A 27,120-nucleotide genomic window follows, 5' to 3' on the forward strand; every position below is an offset into this window, starting at 1 on the left:
CAGGCATAACCACACCAGTGACCTGACCATCGATTCAAAAAATCAACGAAAAATAGGTATTCGCGGTACCTCAATATAGTACCTACAGTACCATAAATAATAGGCGTAGTACATACTTGTAGTGCAAACGTAGCCGATCAAGTTTTCAGATTTACTGAAATCGAGAATCATTCGGTCTGATAGCGTCACAGGCTACGATTAGAGGAGGACTATTGATCTCAAGTGGAACTGCGAAGGTGAGTATAATGAAGGCAAATGTAACGTTTGAATTCCTGTAAATGAGGACATTGAATGAATGTATATCATCTATCGACGCATTCGCTGTCTTGATATGCGGTTATACACACTGGTATTATCCATGCGTTTCAATTTTGATGTCAGCTAGTCATCGGAACGTGATTACTTATATTGCACGAACTTATCTGCATCGGCCATAAACTGAAAATACTGCGGATCAAGTGCAGCGTTGTATAATATGTATTATTGCTCTTGATAGATTGTTTCATTGGAAATCATAAAGTCATCACCTGACAAGGATATATCCTTATCGTCGTTATCTTTGTTTTTGTAAATTGTAGAAGGTATAAAAGATATTTGTCGCGATATACTCCTCCGTAACTTTTACCGGTCAGTCTCATCGTCGTACCTGAACTTCTTTCAGTTCAGTTATCAGCAAGAGTTCAACCCGCGTAGAAGCAGGCAAAATTAGAATGCATCTACAAACCGAACGTTTCAGCGATGAAGTCACCGATCTCATCAAAACCGTGTACAAAGATCAAATTCATAGTAACTTGTATAAAGTGGATGGCGTAACGATGCCGGAATACTATGAAACGTTCGTGGACACTGTTGAGAATTTCCAAGTTCGTGACGACGACGTCTGGGTCTGCAGCTTCCCGAAAACCGGTAAGAAAGAGCAAACTTCCAAGCTCTTAGGTAACGCGACAAGATCAACTCCCATTCCTATTATTATTCAACAGGCACGACTTGGACGCAGGAAATGGTTTGGTGCATTGCGAACGATCTAGATTACGAACGAGGAAAAGTTCCTCTGACGAACAGGTTCCCTTTCTTCGAGTAAGTTCGAAAACTCTAATAATTGCATTCGATTTGCTTCAGAATAACCATATCTTTTGGTTTAAATAGCAGTTCGGCGCATTTCAACTTCTCCGAAATATTGAAAGCTGATCCTGGTATCCAGATACCCAGAGAAATGGCTGACAGTTTCAAATATACAGCCGATTCACCCAGTCCGCGATTCATCAAGACCCATCTGCCGTTCAACCTTCTTCCGCGGCAGCTGAGGACCCGGGAGAAGGAGCCAAAAATTATTTACGTCGTTCGCAACGCCAAAGATGCTTGCATCTCTTATTATCATTTTTTCAGAAGCCTTCAAGATCCGCGGGCGACCTTCGAGGACTGGTGTAATCTCTTTCTTCAAGATGCTGGTTCGTATTGTCACATATCGGAATTTTGTTTATGTGTTTACCTAACATAGAAAGCATAATTGTGAGTTTACTCGGTAGGTAAAGGCAGGACTGCCACATGACCTTAAATTAGTAGTGGTGCCCCCAGATTGACCCCGGTCCTTCCGCTCATTAAGCTGTTTGATTTTTGAAAACAGCAGATCTTAGTATTTGAATTCACGTTTTAGCTTGATGTTACTCGCCCAGTATGACATTTCTATGGTTCCAACGCTTTGAGGGGCTCTCCGCATTTCCTATTTCCGCTCCGTTCCTTCATTATTATTGTTCAAAGCAATTGGCGCCCAACGTCAAGTTCATAAAATTAAACATACACGTAGCCGCAGTCTCACAGTATAAGAGATTGCCGCCTTACTCTCGTTTAGCATAAGTCATCTATGGTGACATGAACAACAATGACATAGTAAGTAAGACTGTGATTTTTCGAAGGATCGCCTAATTCCAATGTATTTCAGTGATGTACGGACCATTCTGGAAGCACGTGCTTGGTTACTGGGAGAAGAGAATCGAAGATAATGTGCTGTTCTTGAAGTACGAGGATATGAAACAGGTGAAACTCGCTGATTTGTTAGCGATATTTCCGATACTATATTTCCTCTGTTCTGTTTTCACGTCTGAATTTCTACTCATTGATAATCTGATTCGATAGGATTTACCGAGTGTGATAAAGAAGACTGCGACGTTTCTCGGAAAGAATTTGACCACCGATCAGTTGTCATCTCTCACCGAGCACTTGAGTTTCGAAAGTATGAAATTAAATCCAGCGGCGAACAACGAAGATCTCGTTCATCTAATGAAGGAAGTTTTGCAATCGGAAGTCGAAGGAAAATTCATGAGAAGTGGTGAGATGAACCAATGGAAGTCCGCGATGACTCAGGATATGATCGAACGATTCGACCAGTGGACGCGGGAAAATTTGAAGGGAACTGGCCTGTCCTTTTGAAGAGGATGTTGCGTACATAGTTTCCCTTTATATCGTAACGAAAACCGACATTACACCAAAGTGTGACCAGCTCATTTGGTTAATGAATGTACAATACTTGAGACAATTAATGACAAAATAAAATGTCAGGGTATTTTACTTAACGTATACGATATCGCAAAATGAGTTGTCTGCTTCTATTGTTAAGTGGTTTGAATATTTTGTTGTACGTCTGAAATGGGCTAGCCCAGAGAAACTTGGCGTCTGTACTATGATGCGTGGAATACAAAACTTTGAATTATTTACTGGAAGATGGATGAAAAGAAGTGGTTTGGAGGGACCAGTTCAAGAACCGTTTCCAGTATTTTCATAAGTAAACGTTTTAGAGAAGAAGCAATTGTCATTCTCTCTAAAAATTGAAAATTGGCTATGCTAGTAGTGCTCGAAATGCTATATCAGGTTATCCTAGGCATATTACGCACACAAAACATGTCACAAAAAGTTACGGAAAAGAGATAGAATCTCTTGGTGCCTCCATTGAATCGAAGATCTTGAAGACAGTAGAAAGTTGGAGCTGAAAGGAAACACTTGCGGAAAAGCCATATCAGGATGCAGCTGTCAAGATATAGATATAACAGCTCACATCACATATATGGATGTCACCATTGACGGGGGACTGAAGTGGACAGAACACTTCAAACAGGTAGCACCTAAGCTACGCCATCAAGTCTTCAGGATTGTCAAAGTGTAATTAATTATGTGCTGGTGCGACTTAAACGACGTCCGGAGACAATTAAACATCGAAAGCACCAGGGCATGGGCACGCTGGGAACTCATACTACGCCATACAACAATTGGGCATGAATGAAACAAAATGATTGAAAAATATATACTTCAGAGTTTTAGTTTATTCAATATGCCTTGATTATGTTACAAGTGTTCGGTTGTGAGTGAGTAGTTATTAAACAAGGTGAAAAATGGGTGAGAAATAGAAAAGTGATTATTATACAACATTGAGTGAGAAATATTATAACTATATGCGGATACTGTGAATGAGTGTACGTTGTCATAAACATTATATGAGCATGAGCTAGATCGAATAGTTAATATGATGGTTTCAAAAATATGCTGCATTTTTGACCTGCGTACAGGCCCAACTTGCCTCCGCAGCTTACGATGCGGTGTGATATTTTATAGTATCTGTTTAGGTAACCTGTAGTGTAATGAATGGATGAAAAAATTTTTTGTGAATCTTTTGTTGAATCCCCTAGGGCGTTGGTTGCTGATGTGATTATTTACTTCAGACGCCAGAGGGTCTGTTAAGACTGAGAAGGATCGTACAAATCAATTCTGAAACGTGATATTTGTAACTCAGAATAAAGTTAGAATAACCGTGGTGAATTTATATGAAAGGTATAGACAACTTTGACGAATGCTATGGTCGAATCTGTCATGCGAAATCAAGACGTAATTTAGCGAGAAAAATTTGTTCAGGGGCAGTCCGAATCCGCTACAAGCAACACCTGTGAATTGACAGCCAAACAACTCGCGACTTTCATCGTCGTTTCTCTGCTAGTGGTCCAACGCTTTTTTTCATGTGTTTTCTGAGTTCCTGGGCGTCGAATAGGTCTAAAAAGCGTCATACGGATCGATTCCCAGACATTAGATTTTTCGGCCAAAAATAAATGCAAGGCTAACCCCTTTGCATTTTTGGCGAAAATTTCGACGACTTTGAAAAGTGCTGCAATTAATTCTTTGGGGTACTATTCCGACGTGATTTTGCGAGAGGAATCGATTAATCGCAGTCCCGATACGCTGCGAGCAACACCTGCAAAGTTACAGCCGAAAAACTGCAGATTTTCATCGTCATTTCTCTGCTGCTGGTCCTGGGCTATTTTTCATGTGTTTTCTGAGTTCCTGGGCGTCGAATTAGTCTAAAAAGCGTCATACGGATCGATTCCCAGACAAAAGATTTTTCGGCCAAAAAAAATCCAAGGCTAACCCCTTTGCATTTTTGGCGAAAATTTCGACGACTTTGAAAAGTGCTGCAATTAATTCTTTAGGGACTATTCCGACGTGATTTTGCGAGAGGAATCGATTAATCGCAGTCCCGATACGCTGCGAGCAACACCTGCAAAGTTACAGCCGAAAAACTGCAGATTTTCATCGTCATTTCTCTGCTGCTGGTCCTAGGCTATTTTTCATGTATTTTCTGAGTTTCTGGGCGTCGAATTAGTCTAAAAAGCGTCATACGGATCGATTCCCAGACAAAAGATTTTTCGGCCAAAAAAAATCCAAGGCTAACCCCTTTGCATTTTTGGCGAAAATTTCGACGACTTTGAAAAGTGCTGCAATTGATTCTTTAGGGACTATTCCGACGTGATTTTGCGAGAGGAATCGATTAATCGCAGTCCCGATACGCTGCGAGCAACACCTGCAAAGTTACAGCCGAAAAACTGCAGATTTTCATCGTCATTTCTCTGCTGCTGGTCCTAGGCTATTTTTCATGTATTTTCTGAGTTTCTGGGCGTCGAATTAGTCTAAAAAGCGTCATACGGATCGATTCCCAGACAAAAGATTTTTCGGCCAAAAAAAATCCAAGGCTAACCCCTTTGCATTTTTGGCGAAAATTTCGACGACTTTGAAAAGTGCTGCAATTGATTCTTTAAGGACTATTCCGACGTGATTTTGCGAGAGGAATCGATTAATCGCAGTCCCGATACGCTGCGAGCAACACCTGCAAAGTTACAGCCGAAAAACTGCAGATTTTCATCGTCATTTCTCCGCTGCTGGTCCTAGGCTATTTTTCATGTGTTTTCTGAGTTCCTGGGCGTCGAATTAGTCTAAAAAGCGTCATACGGATCGATTCCCAGACAAAAGATTTTTCGGCCAAAAAAAATCCAAGGCTAACCCCTTTGCATTTTTGTCGAAAATTTCGACGACTTTGAAAAGTGCTGCAATTAATTCTTTGGGGTACTATTCCGACGTGATTTTGCGAGAGGAATCGATTGATCGCAGTCCCGATACGCTGCGAGCAACACCTGCAAAGTTACAGCCGAAAAACTGCAGATTTTCATCGTCATTTCTCCGCTGCTGGTCCTAGGCTATTTTTCATGTGTTTTCTGAGTTCCTGGGCGTCGAATTAGTCTAAAAAGCGTCATACGGATCGATTCCCAGACAAAAGATTTTTCGGCCAAAAAAAATCCAAGGCTAACCCCTTTGCATTTTTGGCGAAAATTTCGACGACTTTGAAAAGTGCTGCAATTAATTCTTGAGGGTACTATTCCGACGTGATTTTGCGAGAGGAATCGATTAATCGCAGTCCCGATACGCTGCGAGCAACACCTGCAAAGTTACAGCCGAAAAACTGCAGATTTTCATCGTCATTTCTCCGCTGCTGGTCCTAGGCTATTTTTCATGTGTTTTCTGAGTTCCTGGGCGTCGAATTAGTCTAAAAAGCGTCATACGGATCGATTCCCAGACAAAAGATTTTTCGGCCAAAAAAAATCCAAGGCTAACCCCTTTGCATTTTTGGCGAAAATTTCGACGACTTTGAAAAGTGCTGCAATTAATTCTTTAGGGTACTATTCTGACGTGATTTTGCGAGAGGAATCGATTAATCGCAGTCCCGATACGCTGCGAGCAACACCTGCAAAGTTACAGCCGAAAAACTGCAGATTTTCATCGTCATTTCTCCGCTGCTGGACCTAGGCTATTTTTCATGTGTTTTCTGAGTTCCTGGGCGTCGAATTAGTCTAAGAAGCGTCATACGGATCGATTCCCAGACAAAAGATTTTTCGGCCAAAAAAAATCCAAGGCTAACCCCTTTGCATTTTTGGCGAAAATTTCGACGACTTTGAAAAGTGCTGCAATTAATTCTTTAGGGTACTATTCCGACGTGATTTTGCGAGAGGAATCGATTAATCGCAGTCCCGATACGCTGCGAGCAACACCTGCAAAGTTACAGCCGAAAAACTGCAGATTTTCATCGTCATTTCTCTGCTGCTGGTCCTAGGCTATTTTTCATGTATTTTCTGAGTTTCTGGGCGTCGAATTAGTCTAAAAAGCGTCATACGGATCGATTCCCAGACAAAAGATTTTTCGGCCAAAAAAAATCCAAGGCTAACCCCTTTGCATTTTTGGCGAAAATTTCGACGACTTTGAAAAGTGCTGCAATTGATTCTTTAGGGACTATTCCGACGTGATTTTGCGAGAGGAATCGATTAATCGCAGTCCCGATACGCTGCGAGCAACACCTGCAAAGTTACAGCCGAAAAACTGCAGATTTTCATCGTCATTTCTCCGCTGCTGGTCCTAGGCTATTTTTCATGTGTTTTCTGAGTTCCTGGGCGTCGAATTAGTCTAAAAAGCGTCATACGGATCGATTCCCAGACAAAAGATTTTTCGGCCAAAAAAAATCCAAGGCTAACCCCTTTGCATTTTTGTCGAAAATTTCGACGACTTTGAAAAGTGCTGCAATTAATTCTTTAGGGTACTATTCCGACGTGATTTTGCGAGAGGAATCGATTGATCGCAGTCCCGATACGCTGCGAGCAACACCTGCAAAGTTACAGCCGAAAAACTGCAGATTTTCATCGTCATTTCTCCGCTGCTGGTCCTAGGCTATTTTTCATGTGTTTTCTGAGTTCCTGGGCGTCGAATTAGTCTAAAAAGCGTCATACGGATCGATTCCCAGACAAAAGATTTTTCGGCCAAAAAAAATCCAAGGCTAACCCCTTTGCATTTTTGGCGAAAATTTCGACGACTTTGAAAAGTGCTGCAATTAATTCTTTAGGGTACTATTCCGACGTGATTTTGCGAGAGGAATCGATTAATCGCAGTCCCGATACGCTGCGAGCAACACCTGCAAAGTTACAGCCGAAAAACTGCAGATTTTCATCGTCATTTCTCCGCTGCTGGTCCTAGGCTATTTTTCATGTGTTTTCTGAGTTCCTGGGCGTCGAATTAGTCTAAAAAGCGTCATACGGATCGATTCCCAGACAAAAGATTTTTCGGCCAAAAAAAATCCAAGGCTAACCCCTTTGCATTTTTGTCGAAAATTTCGACGACTTTGAAAAGTGCTGCAATTAATTCTTTAGGGTACTATTCCGACGTGATTTTGCGAGAGGAATCGATTGATCGCAGTCCCGATACGCTGCGAGCAACACCTGCAAAGTTACAGCCGAAAAACTGCAGATTTTCATCGTCATTTCTCCGCTGCTGGTCCTAGGCTATTTTTCATGTGTTTTCTGAGTTCCTGGGCGTCGAATTAGTCTAAAAAGCGTCATACGGATCGATTCCCAGACAAAAGATTTTTCGGCCAAAAAAAATCCAAGGCTAACCCCTTTGCATTTTTGTCGAAAATTTCGACGACTTTGAAAAGTGCTGCAATTAATTCTTGAGGGTACTATTCCGACGTGATTTTGCGAGAGGAATCGATTAATCGCAGTCCCGATACGCTGCAAGCAACACCTGCAAAGTTACAGCCGAAAAACTGCAGATTTTCATCGTCATTTCTCCGCTGCTGGTCCTAGGCTATTTTTCATGTGTTTTCTGAGTTCCTGGGCGTCGAATTAGTCTAAAAAGCGTCATACGGATCGATTCCCAGACAAAAGATTTTTCGGCCAAAAAAAATCCAAGGCTAACCCCTTTGCATTTTTGGCGAAAATTTCGACGACTTTGAAAAGTGCTGCAATTAATTCTTTAGGGTACTATTCCGACGTGATTTTGCGAGAGGAATCGATTAATCGCAGTCCCGATACGCTGCGAGCAACACCTGCAAAGTTACAGCCGAAAAACTGCAGATTTTCATCGTCATTTCTCCGCTGCTGGACCTAGGCTATTTTTCATGTGTTTTCTGAGTTCCTGGGCGTCGAATTAGTCTAAAAAGCGTCATACGGATCGATTCCCAGACAAAAGATTTTTCGGCCAAAAAAAATCCAAGGCTAACCCCTTTGCATTTTTGGCGAAAATTTCGACGACTTTGAAAAGTGCTGCAATTAATTCTTTAGGGTACTATTCCGACGTGATTTTGCGAGAGGAATCGATTAATCGCAGTCCCGATACGCTGCGAGCAACACCTGCAAAGTTACAGCCGAAAAACTGCAGATTTTCATCGTCATTTCTCTGCTGCTGGTCCTAGGCTATTTTTCATGTATTTTCTGAGTTTCTGGGCGTCGAATTAGTCTAAAAAGCGTCATACGGATCGATTCCCAGACAAAAGATTTTTCGGCCAAAAAAAATCCAAGGCTAACCCCTTTGCATTTTTGTCGAAAATTTCGACGACTTTGAAAAGTGCTGCAATTAATTCTTTAGGGTACTATTCCGACGTGATTTTGCGAGAGGAATCGATTGATCGCAGTCCCGATACGCTGCGAGCAACACCTGCAAAGTTACAGCCGAAAAACTGCAGATTTTCATCGTCATTTCTCCGCTGTTGGTCCTAGGCTATTTTTTATGTGTTTTCTGAGTTCCTGGGCGTCGAATTAGTCTAAAAAGCGTCATACGGATCGATTCCCAGACAAAAGATTTTTCGGCCAAAAAAAATCCAAGGCTAACCCCTTTGCATTTTTGGCGAAAATTTCGACGACTTTGAAAAGTGCTGCAATTAATTCTTTAGGGTACTATTCCGACGTGATTTTGCGAGAGGAATCGATTGATCGCAGTCCCGATACGCTGCGAGCAACACCTGCAAAGTTACAGCCGAAAAACTGCAGATTTTCATCGTCATTTCTCCGCTGCTGGTCCTAGGCTATTTTTCATGTGTTTTCTGAGTTCCTGGGCGTCGAATTAGTCTAAAAAGCGTCATACGGATCGATTCCCAGACAAAAGATTTTTCGGCCAAAAAAAATCCAAGGCTAACCCCTTTGCATTTTTGGCGAAAATTTCGACGACTTTGAAAAGTGCTGCAATTAATTCTTTAGGGTACTATTCCGACGTGATTTTGCGAGAGGAATCGATTGATCGCAGTCCCGATACGCTGCGAGCAACACCTGCAAAGTTACAGCCGAAAAACTGCAGATTTTCATCGTCATTTCTCCGCTGCTGGTCCTAGGCTATTTTTCATGTGTTTTCTGAGTTCCTGGGCGTCGAATTAGTCTAAAAAGCGTCATACGGATCGATTCCCAGACAAAAGATTTTTCGGCCAAAAAAAATCCAAGGCTAACCCCTTTGCATTTTTGGCGAAAATTTCGACGACTTTGAAAAGTGCTGCAATTAATTCTTTAGGGGACTATTCCGACGTGATTTTGCGAGAGGAATCGATTAATCGCAGTCCCGATACGCTGCGAGCAACACCTGCAAAGTTACAGCCGAAAAACTGCAGATTTTCATCGTCATTTCTCCGCTGCTGGTCCTAGGCTATTTTTCATGTGTTTTCTGAGTTCCTGGGCGTCGAATTAGTCTAAAAAGCGTCATACGGATCGATTCCCAGACAAAAGATTTTTCGGCCAAAAAAAATCCAAGGCTAACAGCTTTGCATTTTTGGCGAAAATTTCGACGACTTTGAAAAGTGCTGCAATTAATTCTTTAGGGGACTATTCCGACGTGATTTTGCGAGAGGAATCGATTAATCGCAGTCCCGATACGCTGCGAGCAACACCTGCAAAGTTACAGCCGAAAAACTGCAGATTTTCATCGTCATTTCTCCGCTGCTGGTCCTAGGCTATTTTTCATGTGTTTTCTGAGTTCCTGGGCGTCGAATTAGTCTAAAAAGCGTCATACGGATCGATTCCCAGACAAAAGATTTTTCGGCCAAAAAAAATCCAAGGCTAACCCCTTTGCATTTTTGGCGAAAATTTCGACGACTTTGAAAAGTGCTGCAATTAATTCTTTAGGGTACTATTCCGACGTGATTTTGCGAGAGGAATCGATTAATCGCAGTCCCGATACGCTGCGAGCAACACCTGCAAAGTTACAGCCGAAAAACTGCAGATTTTCATCGTCATTTCTCCGCTGCTGGACCTAGGCTATTTTTCATGTGTTTTCTGAGTTCCTGGGCGTCGAATTAGTCTAAAAAGCGTCATACGGATCGATTCCCAGACAAAAGATTTTTCGGCCAAAAAAAATCCAAGGCTAACCCCTTTGCATTTTTGGCGAAAATTTCGACGACTTTGAAAAGTGCTGCAATTAATTCTTTAGGGTACTATTCCGACGTGATTTTGCGAGAGGAATCGATTAATCGCAGTCCCGATACGCTGCGAGCAACACCTGCAAAGTTACAGCCGAAAAACTGCAGATTTTCATCGTCATTTCTCCGCTGCTGGACCTAGGCTATTTTTCATGTGTTTTCTGAGTTCCTGGGCGTCGAATTAGTCTAAAAAGCGTCATACGGATCGATTCCCAGACAAAAGATTTTTCGGCCAAAAAAAATCCAAGGCTAACCCCTTTGCATTTTTGGCGAAAATTTCGACGACTTTAAAAAGTGCTGCAATTAATTCTTTAGGGTACTATTCCGACGTGATTTTGCGAGAGGAATCGATTAATCGCAGTCCCGATACGCTGCGAGCAACACCTGCAAAGTTACAGCCGAAAAACTGCAGATTTTCATCGTCATTTCTCCGCTGCTGGTCCTAGGCTATTTTTCATGTGTTTTCTGAGTTCCTGGGCGTCGAATTAGTCTAAAAAGCGTCATACGGATCGATTCCCAGACAAAAGATTTTTCGGCCAAAAAAAATCCAAGGCTAACCCCTTTGCATTTTTGGCGAAAATTTCGACGACTTTGAAAAGTGCTGCAATTAATTCTTTAGGGTACTATTCCGACGTGATTTTGCGAGAGGAATCGATTAATCGCAGTCCCGATACGCTGCGAGCAACACCTGCAAAGTTACAGCCGAAAAACTGCAGATTTTCATCGTCATTTCTCCGCTGCTGGACCTAGGCTATTTTTCATGTGTTTTCTGAGTTCCTGGGCGTCGAATTAGTCTAAAAAGCGTCATACGGATCGATTCCCAGACAAAAGATTTTTCGGCCAAAAAAAATCCAAGGCTAACCCCTTTGCATTTTTGGCGAAAATTTCGACGACTTTGAAAAGTGCTGCAATTAATTCTTTAGGGTACTATTCCGACGTGATTTTGCGAGAGGAATCGATTAATCGCAGTCCCGATACGCTGCGAGCAACACCTGCAAAGTTACAGCCGAAAAACTGCAGATTTTCATCGTCATTTCTCCGCTGCTGGACCTAGGCTATTTTTCATGTGTTTTCTGAGTTCCTGGGCGTCGAATTAGTCTAAAAAGCGTCATACGGATCGATTCCCAGACAAAAGATTTTTCGGCCAAAAAAAATCCAAGGCTAACCCCTTTGCATTTTTGGCGAAAATTTCGACGACTTTAAAAAGTGCTGCAATTAATTCTTTAGGGTACTATTCCGACGTGATTTTGCGAGAGGAATCGATTAATCGCAGTCCCGATACGCTGCGAGCAACACCTGCAAAGTTACAGCCGAAAAACTGCAGATTTTCATCGTCATTTCTCCGCTGCTGGTCCTAGGCTATTTTTCATGTGTTTTCTGAGTTCCTGGGCGTCGAATTAGTCTAAAAAGCGTCATACGGATCGATTCCCAGACAAAAGATTTTTCGGCCAAAAAAAATCCAAGGCTAACCCCTTTGCATTTTTGGCGAAAATTTCGACGACTTTGAAAAGTGCTGCAATTAATTCTTTAGGGTACTATTCCGACGTGATTTTGCGAGAGGAATCGATTAATCGCAGTCCCGATACGCTGCGAGCAACACCTGCAAAGTTACAGCCGAAAAACTGCAGATTTTCATCGTCATTTCTCCGCTGCTGGTCCTAGGCTATTTTTCATGTGTTTTCTGAGTTCCTGGGCGTCGAATTAGTCTAAAAAGCGTCATACGGATCGATTCCCAGACAAAAGATTTTTCGGCCAAAAAAAATCCAAGGCTAACCCCTTTGCATTTTTGGCGAAAATTTCGACGACTTTGAAAAGTGCTGCAATTAATTCTTTAGGGTACTATTCCGACGTGATTTTGCGAGAGGAATCGATTAATCGCAGTCCCGATACGCTGCGAGCAACACCTGCAAAGTTACAGCCGAAAAACTGCAGATTTTCATCGTCATTTCTCCGCTGCTGGTCCTAGGCTATTTTTCATGTGTTTTCTGAGTTCCTGGGCGTCGAATTAGTCTAAAAAGCGTCATACGGATCGATTCCCAGACAAAAGATTTTTCGGCTAAAAAAAATCCAAGGCTAACCCCTTTGCATTTTTGGCGAAAATTTCGACGACTTTGAAAAGTGCTGCAATTATTTCTTTAGGGTACTATTCCGACGTGATTTTGCGAGAGGAATCGATTAATCGCAGTCCCGATACGCTGCGAGCAACACCTGCAAAGTTACAGCCGAAAAACTGCAGATTTTCATCGTCATTTCTCCGCTGCTGGACCTAGGCTATTTTTCATGTGTTTTCTGAGTTCCCGGGCGTCGAATTAGTCTAAAAAGCGTCATACGGATCGATTCCCAGACAAAAGATTTTTCGGCCAAAAAAAATCCAAGGCTAACCCCTTTGCATTTTTGGCGAAAATTTCGACGACTTTGAAAAGTGCTGCAATTAATTCTTTAGGGTACTATTCCGACGTGATTTTGCGAGAGGAATCGATTAATCGCAGTCCCGATACGCTGCGAGCAACACCTGCAAAGTTACAGCCGAAAAACTGCAGATTTTCATCGTCATTTCTCCGCTGCTGGTCCTAGGCTATTTTTCATGTGTTTTCTGAGTTCCTGGGCGTCGAATTAGTCTAAAAAGCGTCATACGGATCGATTCCCAGACAAAAGATTTTTCGGCCAAAAAAAATCCAAGGCTAACCCCTTTGCATTTTTGTCGAAAATTTCGACGACTTTGAAAAGTGCTGCAATTAATTCTTTAGGGTACTATTCCGACGTGATTTTGCGAGAGGAATCGATTGATCGCAGTCCCGATACGCTGCGAGCAACACCTGCAAAGTTACAGCCGAAAAACTGCAGATTTTCATCGTCATTTCTCCGCTGCTGGTCCTAGGCTATTTTTTATGTGTTTTCTGAGTTCCTGGGCGTCGAATTAGTCTAAAAAGCGTCATACGGATCGATTCCCAGACAAAAGATTTTTCGGCCAAAAAAAATCCAAGGCTAACCCCTTTGCATTTTTGGCGAAAATTTCGACGACTTTGGAAAGTGCTGCAATTAATTCTTTAGGGTACTATTCCGACGTGATTTTGCGAGAGGAATCGATTGATCGCAGTCCCGATACGCTGCGAGCAACACCTGCAAAGTTACAGCCGAAAAACTGCAGATTTTCATCGTCATTTCTCCGCTGCTGGTCCTAGGCTATTTTTCATGTGTTTTCTGAGTTCCTGGGCGTCGAATTAGTCTAAAAAGCGTCATACGGATCGATTCCCAGACAAAAGATTTTTCGGCCAAAAAAAATCCAAGGCTAACCCCTTTGCATTTTTGGCGAAAATTTCGACGACTTTGAAAAGTGCTGCAATTAATTCTTTAGGGTACTATTCCGACGTGATTTTGCGAGAGGAATCGATTCATCGCAGTCCCGATACGCTGCGAGCAACACCTGCAAAGTTACAGCCGAAAAACTGCAGATTTTCATCGTCATTTCTCCGCTGCTGGTCCTAGGCTATTTTTCATGTGTTTTCTGAGTTCCTGGGCGTCGAATTAGTCTAAAAAGCGTCATACGGATCGATTCCCGGACAAAAGATTTTTCGCCAAAAAAAAATCCAAGGCTAACCCCTTTGCATTTTTGGCGAAAATTTCGACGACTTTGAAAAGTGCTGCAATTAATTCTTTAGGGTACTATTCCGACGTGATTTTGCGAGAGGAATCGATTAATCGCAGTCCCGATACGCTGCGAGCAACACCTGCAAAGTTACAGCCGAAAAACTGCAGATTTTCATCGTCATTTCTCCGCTGCTGGTCCTAGGCTATTTTTCATGTGTTTTCTGAGTTCCTGGGCGTCGAATTAGTCTAAAAAGCGTCATACGGATCGATTCCCAGACAAAAGATTTTTCGGCCAAAAAAAATCCAAGGCTAACCCCTTTGCATTTTTGGCGAAAATTTCGACGACTTTGAAAAGTGCTGCAATTAATTCTTTAGGGTACTATTCCGACGTGATTTTGCGAGAGGAATCGATTGATCGCAGTCCCGATACGCTGCGAGCAACACCTGCAAAGTTACAGCCGAAAAACTGCAGATTTTCATCGTCATTTCTCCGCTGCTGGTCCTAGGCTATTTTTCATGTGTTTTCTGAGTTCCTGGGCGTCGAATTAGTCTAAAAAGCGTCATACGGATCGATTCCCAGACAAAAGATTTTTCGGCCAAAAAAAATCCAAGGCTAACCCCTTTGCATTTTTGGCGAAAATTTCGACGACTTTGAAAAGTGCTGCAATTAATTCTTTAGGGTACTATTCCGACGTGATTTTGCGAGAGGAATCGATTAATCGCAGTCCCGATACGCTGCGAGCAACACCTGCAAAGTTACAGCCGAAAAACTGCAGATTTTCATCGTCATTTCTCCGCTGCTGGTCCTAGGCTATTTTTCATGTGTTTTCTGAGTTCCTGGGCGTCGAATTAGTCTAAAAAGCGTCATACGGATCGATTCCCAGACAAAAGATTTTTCGGCCAAAAAAAATCCAAGGCTAACCCCTTTGCATTTTTGGCGAAAATTTCGACGACTTTGAAAAGTGCTGCAATTAATTCTTTAGGGGACTATTCCGACGTGATTTTGCGAGAGGAATCGATTAATCGCAGTCCCGATACGCTGCGAGCAACACCTGCAAAGTTACAGCCGAAAAACTGCAGATTTTCATCGTCATTTCTCCGCTGCTGGTCCTAGGCTATTTTTCATGTGTTTTCTGAGTTCCTGGGCGTCGAATTAGTCTAAAAAGCGTCATACGGATCGATTCCCAGACAAAAGATTTTTCGGCCAAAAAAAATCCAAGGCTAACAGCTTTGCATTTTTGGCGAAAATTTCGACGACTTTGAAAAGTGCTGCAATTAATTCTTTAGGGGACTATTCCGACGTGATTTTGCGAGAGGAATCGATTAATCGCAGTCCCGATACGCTGCGAGCAACACCTGCAAAGTTACAGCCGAAAAACTGCAGATTTTCATCGTCATTTCTCCGCTGCTGGTCCTAGGCTATTTTTCATGTGTTTTCTGAGTTCCTGGGCGTCGAATTAGTCTAAAAAGCGTCATACGGATCGATTCCCAGACAAAAGATTTTTCGGCCAAAAAAAATCCAAGGCTAACCCCTTTGCATTTTTGGCGAAAATTTCGACGACTTTGAAAAGTGCTGCAATTAATTCTTTAGGGTACTATTCCGACGTGATTTTGCGAGAGGAATCGATTAATCGCAGTCCCGATACGCTGCGAGCAACACCTGCAAAGTTACAGCCGAAAAACTGCAGATTTTCATCGTCATTTCTCCGCTGCTGGACCTAGGCTATTTTTCATGTGTTTTCTGAGTTCCTGGGCGTCGAATTAGTCTAAAAAGCGTCATACGGATCGATTCCCAGACAAAAGATTTTTCGGCCAAAAAAAATCCAAGGCTAACCCCTTTGCATTTTTGGCGAAAATTTCGACGACTTTGAAAAGTGCTGCAATTAATTCTTTAGGGTACTATTCCGACGTGATTTTGCGAGAGGAATCGATTAATCGCAGTCCCGATACGCTGCGAGCAACACCTGCAAAGTTACAGCCGAAAAACTGCAGATTTTCATCGTCATTTCTCCGCTGCTGGACCTAGGCTATTTTTCATGTGTTTTCTGAGTTCCTGGGCGTCGAATTAGTCTAAAAAGCGTCATACGGATCGATTCCCAGACAAAAGATTTTTCGGCCAAAAAAAATCCAAGGCTAACCCCTTTGCATTTTTGGCGAAAATTTCGACGACTTTAAAAAGTGCTGCAATTAATTCTTTAGGGTACTATTCCGACGTGATTTTGCGAGAGGAATCGATTAATCGCAGTCCCGATACGCTGCGAGCAACACCTGCAAAGTTACAGCCGAAAAACTGCAGATTTTCATCGTCATTTCTCCGCTGCTGGTCCTAGGCTATTTTTCATGTGTTTTCTGAGTTCCTGGGCGTCGAATTAGTCTTAAAAGCGTCATACGGATCGATTCCCAGACAAAAGATTTTTCGGCCAAAAAAAATCCAAGGCTAACCCCTTTGCATTTTTGGCGAAAATTTCGACGACTTTGAAAAGTGCTGCAATTAATTCTTTAGGGTACTATTCCGACGTGATTTCGCGAGAGGAATCGATTAATCGCAGTCCCGATACGCTGCGAGCAACACCTGCAAAGTTACAGCCGAAAAACTGCAGATTTTCATCGTCATTTCTCCGCTGCTGGTCCTAGGCTATTTTTCATGTGTTTTCTGAGTTCCTGGGCGTCGAATTAGTCTAAAAAGCGTCATACGGATCGATTCCCAGACAGAAGATTTTTCGGCTAAAAAAAATCCAAGGCTAACCCCTTTGCATTTTTGGCGAAAATTTCGACGACTTTGAAAAGTGCTGCAATTAATTCTTTAGGGTACTATTCCGACGTGATTTTGCGAGAGGAATCGATTAATCGCAGTCCCGATACGCTGCGAGCAACACCTGCAAAGTTACAGCCGAAAAACTGCAGATTTTCATCGTCATTTCTCCGCTGCTGGTCCTAGGCTATTTTTCATGTGTTTTCTGAGTTCCTGGGCGTCGAATTAGTCTAAAAAGCGTCATACGGATCGATTCCCAGACAAAAGATTTTTCGGCCAAAAAAAATCCAAGGCTAACCCCTTTGCATTTTTGGCGAAAATTTCGACGACTTTGAAAAGTGCTGCAATTAATTCTTTAGGGTACTATTCCGACGTGATTTTGCGAGAGGAATCGATTAATCGCAGTCCCGATACGCTGCGAGCAACACCTGCAAAGTTACAGCCGAAAAACTGCAGATTTTCATCGTCATTTCTCCGCTGCTGGTCCTAGGCTATTTTTCATGTGTTTTCTGAGTTCCTGGGCGTCGAATTAGTCTAAAAAGCGTCATACGGATCGATTCCCAGACAAAAGATTTTTCGGCTAAAAAAAATCCAAGGCTAACCCCTTTGCATTTTTGGCGAAAATTTCGACGACTTTGAAAAGTGCTGCAATTATTTCTTTAGGGTACTATTCCGACGTGATTTTGCGAGAGGAATCGATTAATCGCAGTCCCGATACGCTGCGAGCAACACCTGCAAAGTTACAGCCGAAAAACTGCAGATTTTCATCGTCATTTCTCCGCTGCTGGTCCTAGGCTATTTTTCATGTGTTTTCTGAGTTCCTGGGCGTCGAATTAGTCTAAAAAGCGTCATACGGATCGATTCCCAGACAAAAGATTTTTCGGCCAAAAAAAATCCAAGGCTAACCCCTTTGCATTTTTGGCGAAAATTTCGACGACTTTGAAAAGTGCTGCAATTAATTCTTTAGGGTACTATTCCGACGTGATTTTGCGAGAGGAATCGATTAATCGCAGTCCCGATACGCTGCGAGCAACACCTGCAAAGTTACAGCCGAAAAACTGCAGATTTTCATCGTCATTTCTCCGCTGCTGGACCTAGGCTATTTTTCATGTGTTTTCTGAGTTCCTGGGCGTCGAATTAGTCTAAAAAGCGTCATACGGATCGATTCCCAGACAAAAGATTTTTCGGCCAAAAAAAATCCAAGGCTAACCCCTTTGCATTTTTGGCGAAAATTTCGACGACTTTAAAAAGTGCTGCAATTAATTCTTTAGGGTACTATTCCGACGTGATTTTGCGAGAGGAATCGATTAATCGCAGTCCCGATACGCTGCGAGCAACACCTGCAAAGTTACAGCCGAAAAACTGCAGATTTTCATCGTCATTTCTCCGCTGCTGGTCCTAGGCTATTTTTCATGTGTTTTCTGAGTTCCTGGGCGTCGAATTAGTCTAAAAAGCGTCATACGGATCGATTCCCAGACAAAAGATTTTTCGGCCAAAAAAAATCCAAGGCTAACCCCTTTGCATTTTTGGCGAAAATTTCGACGACTTTGAAAAGTGCTGCAATTAATTCTTTAGGGTACTATTCCGACGTGATTTTGCGAGAGGAATCGATTAATCGCAGTCCCGATACGCTGCGAGCAACACCTGCAAAGTTACAGCCGAAAAACTGCAGATTTTCATCGTCATTTCTCCGCTGCTGGTCCTAGGCTATTTTTCATGTGTTTTCTGAGTTCCTGGGCGTCGAATTAGTCTAAAAAGCGTCATGAGGATCGATTCCCAGACAAAAGATTTTTCGGCCAAAAAAAATCCAAGGCTAACCCCTCTGCATTTTTGGCGAAAATTTCGACGACTTTGAAAAGTGCTGCAATTAATTCTTTAGGGTACTATTCCGACGTGATTTTGCGAGAGGAATCGATTAATCGCAGTCCCGATACGCTGCGAGCAACACCTGCAAAGTTACAGCCGAAAAACTGCAGATTTTCATCGTCATTTCTCCGCTGCTGGTCCTAGGCTATTTTTCATGTGTTTTCTGAGTTCCTGGGCGTCGAATTAGTCTAAAAAGCGTCATACGGATCGATTCCCAGACAAAAGATTTTTCGGCCAAAAAAAATCCAAGGCTAACCCCTTTGCATTTTTGGCGAAAATTTCGACGACTTTGAAAAGTGCTGCAATTAATTCTTTAGGGTACTATTCCGACGTGATTTTGCGAGAGGAATCGATTAATCGCAGTCCCGATACGCTGCGAGCAACACCTGCAAAGTTACAGCCGAAAAACTGCAGATTTTCATCGTCATTTCTCCGCTGCTGGTCCTAGGCTATTTTTCATGTGTTTTCTGAGTTCCTGGGCGTCGAATTAGTCTAAAAAGCGTCATACGGATCGATTCCCAGACAAAAGATTTTTCGGCCAAAAAAAATCCAAGGCTAACCCCTTTGCATTTTTGGCGAAAATTTCGACGACTTTGAAAAGTGCTGCAATTAATTCTTTAGGGTACTATTCCGACGTGATTTTGCGAGAGGAATCGATTAATCGCAGTCCCGATACGCTGCGAGCAACACCTGCAAAGTTACAGCCGAAAAACTGCAGATTTTCATCGTCATTTCTCCGCTGCTGGTCCTAGGCTATTTTTCATGTGTTTTCTGAGTTCCTGGGCGTCGAATTAGTCTAAAAAGCGTCATACGGATCGATTCCCAGACAAAAGATTTTTCGGCCAAAAAAAATCCAAGGCTAACCCCTTTGCATTTTTGGCGAAAATATCGACGACTTTGAAAAGTGCTGCAATTAATTCTTTAGGGTACTATTCCGACGTGATTTTGCGAGAGGAATCGATTAATCGCAGTCCCGATACGCTGCGAGCAACACCTGCAAAGTTACAGCCGAAAAACTGCAGATTTTCATCGTCATTTCTCCGCTGCTGGTCCTAGGCTATTTTTCATGTGTTTTCTGAGTTCCTGGGCGTCGAATTAGTCTAAAAAGCGTCATACGGATCGATTCCCAGACAAAAGATTTTTCGGCTAAAAAAAATCCAAGGCTAACCCCTTTGCATTTTTGGCGAAAATTTCGACGACTTTGAAAAGTGCTGCAATTAATTCTTTAGGGTACTATTCCGACGTGATTTTGCGAGAGAAATCGATTAATCGCAGTCCCGATACGCTGCGAGCAACACCTGCAAAGTTACAGCCGAAAAACTGCAGATTTTCATCGTCATTTCTCCGCTGCTGGTCCTAGGCTATTTTTCATGTGTTTTCTGAGTTCCTGGGCGTCGAATTAGTCTAAAAAGCGTCATACGGATCGATTCCCAGACAAAAGATTTTTCGGCTAAAAAAAATCCAAGGCTAACCCCTTTGCATTTTTGGCGAAAATTTCGACGACTTTGAAAAGTGCTGCAATAAATTCTTTAGGGTACTATTCCGACGTGATTTTGCGAGAGGAATCGATTAATCGCAGTCCCGATACGCTGCGAGCAACACCTGCAAAGTTACAGCCGAAAAACTGCAGATTTTCATCGTCATTTCTCCGCTGCTGGTCCTAGGCTATTTTTCATGTGTTTTCTGAGTTCCTGGGCGTCGAATTAGTCTAAAAAGCGTCATACGGATCGATTCCCAGACAAAAGATTTTTCGGCTAAAAAAAATCCAAGGCTAACCCCTTTGCATTTTTGGCGAAAATTTCGACGACTTTGAAAAGTGCTGCAATTAATTCTTTAGGGTACTATTCCGACGTGATTTTGCGAGAGGAATCGATTAATCGCAGTCCCGATACGCTGCGAGCAACACCTGCAAAGTTACAGCCGAAAAACTGCAGATTTTCATCGTCATTTCTCCGCTGCTGGTCCTAGGCTATTTTTCATGTGTTTTCCGAGTTCCTGGGCGTCAAATTAGTCTAAAAAGCGTCATACGGATCGATTCCCAGACAAAAGATTTTTCGGCCAAAAAAAATCCAAGGCTAACCCCTTTGCATTTTTGGCGAAAATTTCGACGACTTTGAAAAGTGCTGCAATTAATTCTTTAGGGTACTATTCCGACGTGATTTTGCGAGAGGAATCGATTAATCGCAGTCCCGATACGCTGCGAGCAACACCTGCAAAGTTACAGCCGAAAAACTGCAGATTTTCATCGTCATTTCTCCGCTGCTGGTCCTAGGCTATTTTTCATGTGTTTTCTGAGTTCCTGGGCGTCGAATTAGTCTAAAAAGCGTCATACGGATCGATTCCCAGACAAAAGATTATTCGGCCAAAAAAAATCCAAGGCTAACCCCTTTGCATTTTTGGCGAAAATTTCGACGACTTTGAAAAGTGCTGCAATTAATTCTTTAGGGTACTATTCCGACGTGATTTTGCGAGAGGAATCGATTAATCGCAGTCCCGATACGCTGCGAGCAACACCTGCAAAGTTACAGCCGAAAAACTGCAGATTTTCATCGTCATTTCTCCGCTGCTGGTCCTAGGCTATTTTTCATGTGTTTTCTGAGTTCCTGGGCGTCGAATTAGTCTAAAAAGCGTCATACGGATCGATTCCCAGACAAAAGATTATTCGGCCAAAAAAAATCCAAGGCTAACCCCTTTGCATTTTTGGCGAAAATTTCGACGACTTTGAAAAGTGCTGCAATTAATTCTTTAGGGTACTATTCCGACGTGATTTTGCGAGAGGAATCGATTAATCGCAGTCCCGATACGCTGCGAGCAACACCTGCAAAGTTACAGCCGAAAAACTGCAGATTTTCATCGTCATTTCTCCGCTGCTGGTCCTAGGCTATTTTTCATGTGTTTTCTGAGTTCCTGGGCGTCGAATTAGTCTAAAAAGCGTCATACGGATCGATTCCCAGACAAAAGATTTTTCGGCTAAAAAAAATCCAAGGCTAACCCCTTTGCATTTTTGGCGAAAATTTCGACGACTTTGAAAAGTGCTGCAATTAATTCTTTAGGGTACTATTCCGACGTGATTTTGCGAGAGGAATCGATTAATCGCAGTCCCGATACGCTGCGAGCAACACCTGCAAAGTTACAGCCGAAAAACTGCAGATTTTCATCGTCATTTCTCCGCTGCTGGTCCTAGGCTATTTTTCATGTGTTTTCTGAGTTCCTGGGCGTCGAATTAGTCTAAAAAGCGTCATACGGATCGATTCCCAGACAAAAGATTTTTCGGCCAAAAAAAATCCAAGGCTAACCCCTTTGCATTTTTGGCGAAAATTTCGACGACTTTGAAAAGTGCTGCAATAAATTCTTTAGGGTACTATTCCGACGTGATTTTGCGAGAGGAATCGATTAATCGCAGTCCCGATACGCTGCGAGCAACACCTGCAAAGTTACAGCCGAAAAACTGCAGATTTTCATCGTCATTTCTCCGCTGCTGGTCCTAGGCTATTTTTCATGTGTTTTCTGAGTTCCTGGGCGTCGAATTAGTCTAAAAAGCGTCATACGGATCGATTCCCAGACAAAAGATTTTTCGGCTAAAAAAAATCCAAGGCTAACCCCTTTGCATTTTTGGCGAAAATTTCGACGACTTTGAAAAGTGCTGCAATTAATTCTTTAGGGTACTATTCCGACGTGATTTTGCGAGAGGAATCGATTAATCGCAGTCCCGATACGCTGCGAGCAACACCTGCAAAGTTACAGCCGAAAAACTGCAGATTTTCATCGTCATTTCTCCGCTGCTGGTCCTAGGCTATTTTTCATGTGTTTTCCGAGTTCCTGGGCGTCAAATTAGTCTAAAAAGCGTCATACGGATCGATTCCCAGACAAAAGATTTTTCGGCCAAAAAAAATCCAAGGCTAACCCCTTTGCATTTTTGGCGAAAATTTCGACGACTTTGAAAAGTGCTGCAATTAATTCTTTAGGGTACTATTCCGACGTGATTTTGCGAGAGGAATCGATTAATCGCAGTCCCGATACGCTGCGAGCAACACCTGCAAAGTTACAGCCGAAAAACTGCAGATTTTCATCGTCATTTCTCCGCTGCTGGTCCTAGGCTATTTTTCATGTGTTTTCTGAGTTCCTGGGCGTCGAATTAGTCTAAAAAGCGTCATACGGATCGATTCCCAGACAAAAGATTATTCGGCCAAAAAAAATCCAAGGCTAACCCCTTTGCATTTTTGGCGAAAATTTCGACGACTTTGAAAAGTGCTGCAATTAATTCTTTAGGGTACTATTCCGACGTGATTTTGCGAGAGGAATCGATTAATCGCAGTCCCGATACGCTGCGAGCAACACCTGCAAAGTTACAGCCGAAAAACTGCAGATTTTCATCGTCATTTCTCCGCTGCTGGTCCTAGGCTATTTTTCATGTGTTTTCTGAGTTCCTGGGCGTCGAATTAGTCTAAAAAGCGTCATACGGATCGATTCCCAGACAAAAGATTTTTCGGCCAAAAAAAATCCAAGGCTAACCCCTTTGCATTTTTGGCGAAAATTTCGACGACTTTGAAAAGTGCTGCAATTAATTCTTTAGGGTACTATTCCGACGTGATTTTGCGAGAGGAATCGATTAATCGCAGTCCCGATACGCTGCGAGCAACACCTGCAAAGTTACAGCCGAAAAACTGCAGATTTTCATCGTCATTTCTCCGCTGCTGGTCCTAGGCTATTTTTCATGTGTTTTCTGAGTTCCTGGGCGTCGAATTAGTCTAAAAAGCGTCATACGGATCGATTCCCAGACAAAAGATTTTTCGGCCAAAAAAAATCCAAGGCTAACCCCTTTGCATTTTTGGCGAAAATTTCGACGACTTTGAAAAGTGCTGCAATTAATTCTTGAGGGTACTATTCCGACGTGATTTTGCGAGAGGAATCGATTAATCGCAGTCCCGATACGCTGCGAGCAATACCTGCAAAGTTACAGCCGAAAAACTGCAGATTTTCATCGTCATTTCTCCGCTGCTGGTCCTAGGCTATTTTTCATGTGTTTTCTGAGTTCCTGGGCGTCGAATTAGTCTAAAAAGCGTCATACGGATTGATTCCCAGACAAAAGATTTTTCGGCCAAAAAAAATCCAAGGCTAACCCCTTTGCATTTTTGGCGAAAATTTCGACGACTTTGAAAAGTGCTGCAATTAAATCTTTAGGGTACTATTCCGACGTGATTTTGCGAGAGGAATCGATTAATCGCAGTCCCGATACGCTGCGAGCAACACCTGCAAAGTTACAGCCGAAAAACTGCAGATTTTCATCGTCATTTCTCCGCTGCTGGTCCTAGGCTATTTTTCATGTGTTTTCTGAGTTCCTGGGCGTCGAATTAGTCTAAAAAGCGTCATACGGATCGATTCCCAGACAAAAGATTTTTCGGCCAAAAAAAATCCAAGGCTAACCTTACGTAATGTACAACCACGAATTTATATCCTGCATAAATGTTCCAACTCGGGTTACAGACAACAACAGCACATGTATCGACCACATCTTCGTTAAACAAAAACATGCCAAAAACGTCAAAGCAAGTGTCATCCAAACTAACATAACAGATCACTTCTCGACGATGATACAAATGAAGACCGTCAAAGCAGTGCAACCGGATATAATTGAAATAAAAAAAATCGACTACAACAAAACCAGGGAATCTCTGGGGAGAGAAGAATGGCAAGAAGTGACAACACAAACTGATGTCAATAAAGCTACGGAAGCCCTGATTAAAATAATAAAATGGACAATCAATGAAGCAACAAATACCAAGACCATAATAACAAACACAAAATGGAAAAAAATAAAACCATGGATCACACAAGGCATAATCACATCTATTAGAAAGAGGGACGAGATGGCGAGAAAGCTTCGGAGAAACAAAAACGACACCGTACAAAAAGAAGAATACAGGATATACAGGAACAGTCTCACAAGACTTATAAAAGCAACAAAAAACTCTTATTACAGTAAGCAAATAGAAAAAGCAGGCAATGACCAGAAGAGGATCTGGCAAGTAATCAACGAAAATCGATATGAAAAAGTGGATAGAAACAAGGAACGTGTATATACAATAAAAATAGGAGAAACGAAAATAACCGACCCTAAACAAATTGCCAACAGCTTTAACGAGTTTTACATCAGTATGGGTAAGAATCTCGCCAAAAAAATCCCAAAAACCAAGATGAGAAACACAAAAAACGAAATAAACATAAAGGACTCAATATTCCTGACACCAATATACGAAGCAGAAATAAAAAAACACATAATGGAGCAGAAAAACAGTGCATCCACGGGACATGACAACATTAAAGCCGAATTTCTCAAACAGAATGTAGAATACCTTACAAAACCCCTAGAATACATATTCAATCTTAGTATAGAAAAAGGAATATTTCCGATACACTTTAAGACAAACACCATAACGACTATATATAAGACAGGGGATAAAATGGACATGGCCAACTATAGGCCCATAGCTATCACCAGTGCGATAGGAAAGCTCCTTGAGAAATGTATGAAAACTAGGCTGATAAAACACATGGACAAGCACAACATCATTTCAGTAAATCAATATGGATTCAGACAAAATTGCAGCACACAGGATGCGATCTACTCACTAACAAAGTACATATACGGGAAGATAGACAAAAAGAAGAAAATAGTAGGAGTGTATCTAGACCTAGCGAAAGCTTTCGACACGGTGCCACATCAAAGACTGTTGGAGAAAATGGAAGCAATAGGGATCAGGGGCATCTCTCTGCGATGGTTCGGAAGCTACCTGACAGAAAGAACGCAACAAGTAAAACTAGGAACATCATACAGTGAACGAAAAATTACGGAATGCGGAATACCCCAAGGGACTGTCCTATCGGCAATCTTGTTTAACGTATATGTAAATGATATATGCAACATGAAAATGTCATCGAAAATATTAGCATACGCCGACGACACTGTCATATTGACTGCAAAGGATACGTGGAAAGAAGCCTTTGAAACAGCAAACCAAGACCTGAATGCAGTATATGAATATCTTAACGAACACCTACTATCCCTGAATGAGAAAAAAACCAAATATATGACATACGCATCCAGCAAAATAGGAGAAGAAACAAGAGGACCGGAATTTTCAATTAAACTACATAGATGCGATACAACAAACAAGAAATGTACGTATGAAGAAATTGAAAAGACAGAAGAAATGAAGTACCTAGGAATAATCATTGACCAAAAACTAACATGGAAGACACATATACTTCAAACATCGGCAAGAATCCGAAAACTGATACACACCTTCATCAATTTACAAAATATGGTAGACAAAACAACAATGAAAAGAGTATACTATAGTCTCGTGAACTCCGTACTAGAATACGGTATAATAGGCTGGGGTGGAACATACAGCAAACATCTGAAACCACTGGAAATAACTCAGAAGCTAATCCTAAGAATAGCGTACAAGAAGGATAGAAAATACTCTACCGAGAAATTATATGAAGAAACGGGACTACTGGACATTAGACAAACTTACATGAAGGCTGCAGCAATAAAGATTCATAAATCGAACTTAACGGACGAAGAATACCAGATCGTACACGCGCATGATACAAGGGCAAGAGTCAACAAAGAGGTAACAAACCTGAAAACATACACAACGAAAGGACAACACCAAGCTGACTACATAGGCCGAAAAATATATAACGAACTCGATAACGAAATGAGGAAACAACCAACACTCAGATTCAAAAAAAACATGAAACAATGGATTTTCAGCAGAGGAAGAGAATACTTCAACAAAATTACAAGCCAGGAATGAAACAGATAAGACCTACAAATCAGAACACAGGACGGACAACACAAACAAAATAAGGAAAATAAGTAAGCCGAACCCTTGACACCCTACGCACAAGTTTCCGAACTTATGTGGGGAAGGGCGACGCACTCTACATGGAGGTACACATCGTAGAATATAAGTTAATTTTCACGCAGACAGAAATGAAAAAAAAAAAAAAAAAAAACATTATATAAAATTACAAGTATAACTATGTAGCGTATTTTTTGAAAAATGTATTGTGTTCACCGAAATGGGAGATATCCAATAAACTAAACTAAACTAAACTAAACTAACCCCTTTGCATTTTTGGCGAAAATTTCGACGACTTTGAAAAGTGCTGCAATTAATTCTTTAGGGTACTATTCCGACGTGATTTTGCGAGAGGAATCGATTAATCGCAGTCCCGATACGCTGCGAGCAACACCTGCAAAGTTACAGCCGAAAAACTGCAGATTTTCATCGTCATTTCTCCGCTGCTGGTCCTAGGCTATTTTTCATGTGTTTTCTGAGTTCCTGGGCGTCGAATTAGTCTAAAA

The 27,120-nt window shown here is 42.0% G+C and overlaps 1 protein-coding gene across 1 annotated transcript; it reads left to right on the forward strand.

The window, feature by feature from the left end:
- The first annotated feature begins 655 nt into the window (after window positions 1–655).
- Window positions 656–2,531, forward strand: LOC124406349 (luciferin sulfotransferase-like). Its single transcript, XM_046881743.1, has 5 exons — window positions 656–906; window positions 981–1,077; window positions 1,147–1,448; window positions 1,940–2,034; window positions 2,134–2,531. The coding sequence occupies exons 1-5, from the start codon at window positions 711–713 to the stop codon at window positions 2,425–2,427; spliced, it is 984 nt and encodes a 327-aa protein (XP_046737699.1). The 5' UTR covers window positions 656–710; the 3' UTR covers window positions 2,428–2,531.
- The last annotated feature ends 24,589 nt before the right edge of the window (window positions 2,532–27,120 follow it).

The sequence above is a fragment of the Diprion similis genome, chromosome 5 (genome assembly GCF_021155765.1).
Source record: "Diprion similis isolate iyDipSimi1 chromosome 5, iyDipSimi1.1, whole genome shotgun sequence".
Taxonomy (NCBI): domain Eukaryota; kingdom Metazoa; phylum Arthropoda; class Insecta; order Hymenoptera; family Diprionidae; genus Diprion; species Diprion similis.